General features: G+C 51.1%; 3 protein-coding genes across 3 annotated transcripts; 2 read left to right on the top strand and 1 right to left on the bottom strand.

Annotated features, from left to right (window-relative positions):
* Positions 1–150: 150 nt before the first annotated feature.
* VTN49DRAFT_2373 (uncharacterized protein) lies at positions 151–1108 on the top strand (the record flags this gene model as incomplete). The annotated part of the gene is made up of 3 exons (XM_069410091.1): positions 151–309; positions 431–991; positions 1040–1108. 3 exons carry the CDS (start codon positions 151–153, stop codon positions 1106–1108), a joined length of 789 nt encoding a protein of 262 aa, XP_069268931.1.
* Positions 1109–1279: 171 nt separating this feature from the next.
* Positions 1280–2958, bottom strand: VTN49DRAFT_2372 (uncharacterized protein; the record flags this gene model as incomplete). Its single annotated transcript, XM_069410090.1, has 9 exons — positions 1280–1305; positions 1356–1525; positions 1591–1811; positions 1860–1956; positions 2007–2082; positions 2131–2175; positions 2225–2590; positions 2646–2752; positions 2807–2958. The coding sequence occupies 9 exons, from the start codon at positions 2956–2958 to the stop codon at positions 1280–1282; spliced, it is 1260 nt and encodes a 419-aa protein (XP_069268930.1).
* Positions 2959–4498: 1540 nt separating this feature from the next.
* On the top strand, positions 4499–6500 carry VTN49DRAFT_2371 (uncharacterized protein; the record flags this gene model as incomplete). Its single annotated transcript, XM_069410089.1, has 2 exons — positions 4499–4627; positions 4701–6500. 2 exons carry the CDS (start codon positions 4499–4501, stop codon positions 6498–6500), a joined length of 1929 nt encoding a protein of 642 aa, XP_069268929.1.
* Between the last annotated feature and the right edge of the window lie 135 nt (positions 6501–6635).

Genomic DNA, 6635 nt, shown 5'->3' with positions numbered 1-6635 from the left:
GCAAAAATTTAGTTGAGCGTGGGATAATGGAATTTCTCCGCGGTTGTGCCCTGCAGCAACTGCTGTAGCCCTTTAGTAGTCTTACCATTTCAGGAAGAAGCCTAGGTTCCCGCCCTCATCGCAAAGCAAATGAACCGAGCATCTTCCACCATGGCCGAGGACAACCGCGACGATGATCTCAACACCGGCGACTTGTTCAAGGACCCTGAAGGGTTTTATCCAGAGGAACCAAAACCTACATACGCGGAGTACCGGACGCTCTCTGGCCTGGACCTGCGTTTGCGTCTAGTCGGAAGTCATCCTCTTTACGTAGGCCTTCTTCGCTCGTTTTGCTCTCGCGCTCGCAAGTGAAGGAAACTCGATATCCGTGTTTCCTTTCCTCCCTTCCTTTTGAAGACTATATCGGCTGACCGACTGTGTGTGTGTGGAGGGCTATCTCTTGTGGAACGCCGGACGAACGACCTCGGAGCACCTAGAACGCAACGCGGACAAGCTGGTAGCAGGCAAAGATGTGCTAGAGATCGGGGCTGCGGCTGGCTTGCCCAGCATCATCAGCGCAATCAATGGGGCGCGGACAGTCGTCATGACCGACTACCCGGATCCAGACCTGGTCAATAATATGCGCCAGAATGCCGACGCGGCGGCGCCCTTCATCTCGCAAGGGTCCCGGCTGCATGTGGCCGGATACAAATGGGGTGCAGAAACGGACGAGATCCGCTCTTTTCTCCCCGAGCCGTCGGCTGGCTTCGATCTGCTCATCATGGCGGATGTCATCTACAGCCATCGCGAGCATCAGAATCTGATCTCCACGATGCAGCGGACGTTAAAGCGATCGGCCGACGCAGTCGCATTGGTGTTTTTCACACCGTATCAGCCGTGGCTATTGCCCAAGACGGAGAAATTCTTCCCGTTGGCGGAGGAGAATGGGTTTACGGTCACGAAGATCTTTCAAAAGGTCCTGGACAAGGTGCTTTTTGAGAATGATCCGGGCGTAAGGACACAATCCTGCAATCGAAGCTTCTCTGCTGATATTCCTCAGGACGAGACTCTTCGCCGAACCGTATTTGCATATGAGCTTCGCTGGGCTCCGGACCGATTGTTGCACTAATCGGGGTTACACTATAAACAGAGTTATGTAATACACATTGCAATCGCATCTTACAGCGTTACATGATTGCCGATGGTGAGTCATAGATGATCACGAGCAAAATGCTATGTACTTGAGCGGTCTCACTAATCATGCAGGGGCACGTAACAGTCATAAATGCATCAGGTTGCGTCACATTACAAATAAAAGATTGACATCTAGCGAAAGTCAGCAGCCAGGACATCTTGTCCAAAATGAAGGATCCTACCTATAGGGTGGCTGCAGCTCAGCTGCGGCTTCTGCGTATACTTGCGTTCCAGAAGGCCCCGGATATTATTGAGTAATTGCAAATAACTCTGGTGACGGTTACGCGTGAGACTCTCGATAAAAGCCCAGCTCAACGCGCCTCGTGCTTCCCCTCCTTTGAACGTATCGGCGCTACGGAAAAGTCAGCGTCATTCATTCCGATCTGAAGAAAAAAAAAAAAAAAAAGATCAGCATACGAAGTTTGACTGTCTTTGGAACCAGAGAACATCACGACATCGGCTGGCGACGTCTTGGTAATCAACGATCTCTTCCGCGCAGATCCGCCAATGGACGCCTTTTTAATGAAGCCAATAACCGTCATGGCGAGCCCGCCAAAGTCGCCCCTTTGGTACGCTTCTACCGCACCGAAAAAGTCCTGGAATGCTTCCTTGGCAAGGTTTGGTTCCTTGACCACGCCCTGCGCTGGTCAGGTTCCACCCAATCAAATGTGCTGTTGCGCACGTACCTGCGTGGAGTAGATAAAGGGAAGATCCAATGCCGTACCCGAGTGGCAGGAATCAAAAACCGCCGTCAACCGAACCCCAGGTTGCAAGGGTTTGACCCTGCAAGTGGTTAGCCGGACCCACGTGGATGGTGTCGAGACTGATCGTACAAAATGTCATGCATTTCGTCATCTACGATATGTCCTGCAAGCCTGTAGTCCACCGGGTAGATCACATCATCGAAGCCTTGCATTTGTCAGTTTTTCGCTCACTATCAACGGGGAATGCACATACCGTCGTCCTCATCACCATCGCGGTCCGGCGTTCGACCCCCATGACCTAGCAGAGTTAGCAACTACTGCGCCACACGGTGTGCGTCATCAGTTACCCGAAAAGTGTATAAATAAAGAATCGTTCGGTCGCGCGTCTTTCACCAGCCATTGCATAGCTCGGATGATGTTCGCTCTTGTTGGTAGACTCAACGGGTGACTTTGATCATCTGTCAAAATTACCATATCTTCGGGCTTGTAGCCATACGATTCCGTAAGGAATGTCTTCATCCGATTGACGTCGTTGATGCATCCTCGCAGCTGATTTGGCTGACCGATATAGTTGATCCCAATGAGCAACGCCTTCCGGGCACCAGAACAATTAGAATACTGGAACTGGTAATAAGGAGGAGCGCCGTGGCCGAACTGTTGCGGAACTTGTGGAGGCGGTTGTGGATTGTACCCAGCCGGTGGGATCCAAGAATCTGCGTCGATGATGAACACGTACGGATCTCGATCTACATGTCCGGTATTACTTACTGTACGATGGTGTGTTAGGGTTCGGGGATGAGTGGGCAGGCGTGTTGAATGTGTGAGCTCGGGGCGGGAGAGGTGGTGGGGGTGTGCCATCATTCACGGCTGGGGATCTACATTCAGGTTAACGTCCAGCCTCAACTTTTCTCCAACAACATGGCACTTACGAATATGTTGCCGGTCTCGGCGGATGGCCGGGAACAGGCAGGTTTGGCTGCGAATGCCATTGCGGCTGAGGATGTTGCGGCTGCTGCGGATAATGCCAGTAAGGATGCGACGGGGGCGCATGAGTAGGACTACCGTAACCCGAATGGTACATGGAAAACCGTAGAAATGGAGGAGGGAAAGAGACCCAGCTATATAGCACGTCAGAATCGATTGCAGCGGCCCGTCGATCAAGAGTGAAGCCCTCATAATACCGTTGATCGCACGACGTTCCTGACAAATAGGCCTTGGGGCCAAATGCACAAGAAGGGCTATGTAATAAAGTATGTACGATTCCCAGACTACTTAATCAACCAAATGAGCGAACGAGTGACCGAAATTCCAGAAATGTCAAACGATGAGATGGAACAGCATGCGGTATTCGGCTTGAAACCAGTAAACCCAAGAAGCTCGCGGGAAGTTGAACCCCAACTTGCCCAGACTTGGACCCTCCGAGTCCGCCTTGTGTTGGCCCCGTTTGGGCTCCTCCAAGTCGGAGGCCTCGGACTTTCAGCCGCACTTCCCAATTTGGCATGTAGATATGAAATTCCAATCACGTGACAAATTCTCTAGTTATCAATCTTTCCGACGCGCAGGTCCCAAGTCACCTGACCGTTTCTGATCCGAAATTTCTGATCTGCCACACGTCATGTGTTCTTCCACCAGGTCCTGGAATGAGAGTAGGTACTTTTAGGCAGAAACGAACCGTTTCTATATATCAGCTTGGAGGTTGGAAAAGCTTGACCGGTGTTGGGAACTTCCGAGCTCGGAGCTTTGGAGCTCCCCGCACGTTAATCTTGAGGTCATGGGTCTTTTCATTTAGCTCAGGTTCTTTGTCGCCATCAAAATCTCGCAGAGCCGCATGTATCTAGCGCCGTTCATAGAAGTTCCATGAGGCTCTAGCAACGCCATCCCCCATTCAAATCTCAGACACGCCCTTGCATCCAAAACCCTTGTTCATATTACTAGTTCAATCTATTGAGAAACACAAAGATCTTGAGTATTTACGAGTACTGTACGGGGTGCTGTACGGCGTACCTACTTGTGTCTCTGAGAGACCGGATATCTCGGTCAAATATGGGGCATTGAGGCTGGCTGGTTTGTCGTATGACTCGAACGACATTTGAGCCTGAGAATGAAGTTGTCGCATAACTCGTGTGTTTTCGTCGTTGCTCCTCGAGCTTAGCACACTCGTATATGTACTGGGGCTCCAGTGAGGTATTCGTATATTGCTGCTGACTTGGTACTAGTGGTTGGTCGAAGATCTTCATATGATCCATCGGCCTTCGTTTAATCAAAGCTCAATTTCAAACCCTAAAACGGACTTAATTCCACGCGTTCAGTTGTGGATCAACCTTTGAGCCTCATAGTCGCCTCCCAGGTGTTCTATATATTTATTCGTCAATACCCTTGGTACAGCACACTTTGCGGCCAGAATATCAACACTGCCAGTGGACATGCCATTCTTGGTCGAGAAAAGTGCACAGATCGCCATGGTTGCATTGCCAACTTGTCCATAGTATTGTGAATTCCGCAACCTTCTGACTATCCTCCTCCCTGCTATGTGATCGTTTACCTTTGGGACTATGGGCATGTTCTCCAACAATATGAACTACCCCGTCGTTCTGACGACGAGGAGCCCAAATCTTGACACGATGCCCTTCGACGTCGTCTACGAAATCCTCTCGTGGCTGGATTATTTGGATTACATCAACCTTGGCCGAGTCAGTCGGACCCTTTATTCACTGTTGCAAAATGATCTGCTCGCCAAGAGACTCATAAAAGTAAGGGCATTTGCGCACTGTTGCCTCATCCAGCCGTTCAATCAGAAAACGAGAGTTGCTGACGAAGCTGGAGGCTTATTTCCTACACACCCGAGAAGCGCAATTGGCCACGAAAGGCTGCGTATCATATCGCCATGCTCTTGGGTGGCTGGTTGATGTTAGGGAAGCCGTTGCCTTGGCCAATCCCTACTCGGCCGCAATTGTGGCTCATGCCGCCACTTTCCTCTATCAAGGCGGTGTGCTATGCTACGTCTTTGCCAATGAAATCCGGATCTGGGACGTGCACCATGCAGAGCCAATGGAACGAGTCCTAAATATCCGCAAGGCTCTGCGGAGGATCGTCCCCGGGTTTGCCCGGGCAGAAGAGCTCGGAGCCCAGATCGAACTGGGTCTGTTGCACTACAGCATGGGAATGGTATCAATGGTGGTCGAGATGCAAGGAGAGCAACCATCTCTGATTGTACTCGATGTTACACCAAAGGGACATAAGAGGCGCAAAGGTGGCCGAGTCCGCTTCGCAAGACAGCTGACATCCACCCGTCGGCTTTTCGTGCGACACAATGAATCATACATTTTTTACGGCGTCTATTCGAGGGTCGGAACGGATGGCTATCCGCAGTGGACGATTGAATGGGCGGATCTGCGGGCAGGTTATCAAGGACCGCCGGCAAAGCCTATCATTTTGAGCAACTTTCCGGGCTCTGATATTGGCCAGAGTGTCTGTTTCGAGCTGTTTCGGGACCGTCTTTATGCAGTCACCAACCGAATGGATTCCAATGAAGACGAACTGCATTGGGTGTCCTATTATGAATGGACCTGCATCGAACCGGACCCGAATGTCCGACGTCCGCGAATCCATCGAGTATGGAGGCGGAACCATAAAGAAGGTCCAATTATGGAAACTTGGACGGACATGTTCTTGCGGGAGGATGAAAAGACAGGCGAGATACATATATACGAATGTCGACGGGAATGGTTGCATGGAGCTTCAGACAGCACACGCACATGCTATATCACTCCATTAAAGGAGTCCCAGTCCGTGACTGTTGGCGGCACAGACGAATTATTATCGTCGACCTTTGGATCTGTCTCTCTCGAATCTTCAGGCCCAAACGGCTCGGATGACTCCCGAGTGGCCGAGGGATCGGAACGGAGACAGTCACACGGAGAGCGAGATGATCCATTGAGCGGGATCGGTCTGCAGCGGCTGGATAAATTTGTGCACTCGGAGTATAGCCCTGGTGCAACATGCCCTAGATATGACTTTATCCTCGCGCGGACCAGATTCCGTACATACAACGCGTCTGCGTCGACATTCATGGACCTCGTCGACGATTCGCCCGTTCCTGCATCTTCATCTTCACCCAGCGGACGGTTACGTGTCCGAATCTGCTCTCGGAAACAGCTGGGTTCATGCGTTGCTACCTCCAAGAGTTCCGCAGCATCGGGCTTCTCCAGCGATAACCGTTACGTCTCGCGGGGCACAAAACTCTGGCCTCCGGATGATGCGCCACCGGAGATTTTCAAACTCGTCAGTCCCGGTGGGAGCACGAACGTCATCCAAGCTGCAGCGGACGAGCGGTCACTAATATACTCTGTCGATATTGGTGATCACAAAGCATTAGTATTAATCAGTTTTGATCCAAAAATAAAGCTCTCGTCCATGCGGCCGCTGAATAAAGCTTCATCTGGCGATACTCCTCGCACCGCCATGGCCTGCCCGACGAAAACATGTCCGAAAGCAATAAAGGTCGGGGATCGCTGGGTAGCAGCGTTGGAATCGGTCGGAGTCGAGGCTTCTCAGTCGCAGCCGACTATTAGGACGGAACCTGCAATGCACCTTAATCTTGATCAGGGGATTTGGCTTCGATAGATATAATATGACTCGCAGTCACCATTTCTAATATCATTCGCAAAGTAGAAACGGCCGAAGGAAGGCTCATATGCGCAGCAACTTTATAGTCATTGCTACTGGGCGGCATTCTCGCCCCAGTAGTAGGCAAAATAT

The sequence above is a fragment of the Thermomyces lanuginosus genome (genome assembly GCF_041956635.1).
Source record: "Thermomyces lanuginosus strain ATCC 200065 unplaced genomic scaffold VTN49scaffold_27, whole genome shotgun sequence".
NCBI classification, from domain to species: domain Eukaryota; kingdom Fungi; phylum Ascomycota; class Eurotiomycetes; order Eurotiales; family Trichocomaceae; genus Thermomyces; species Thermomyces lanuginosus.
Note: the sequence above shows the minus strand (reverse complement) of the source record. Positions and strands in the feature narration are given on the sequence as shown.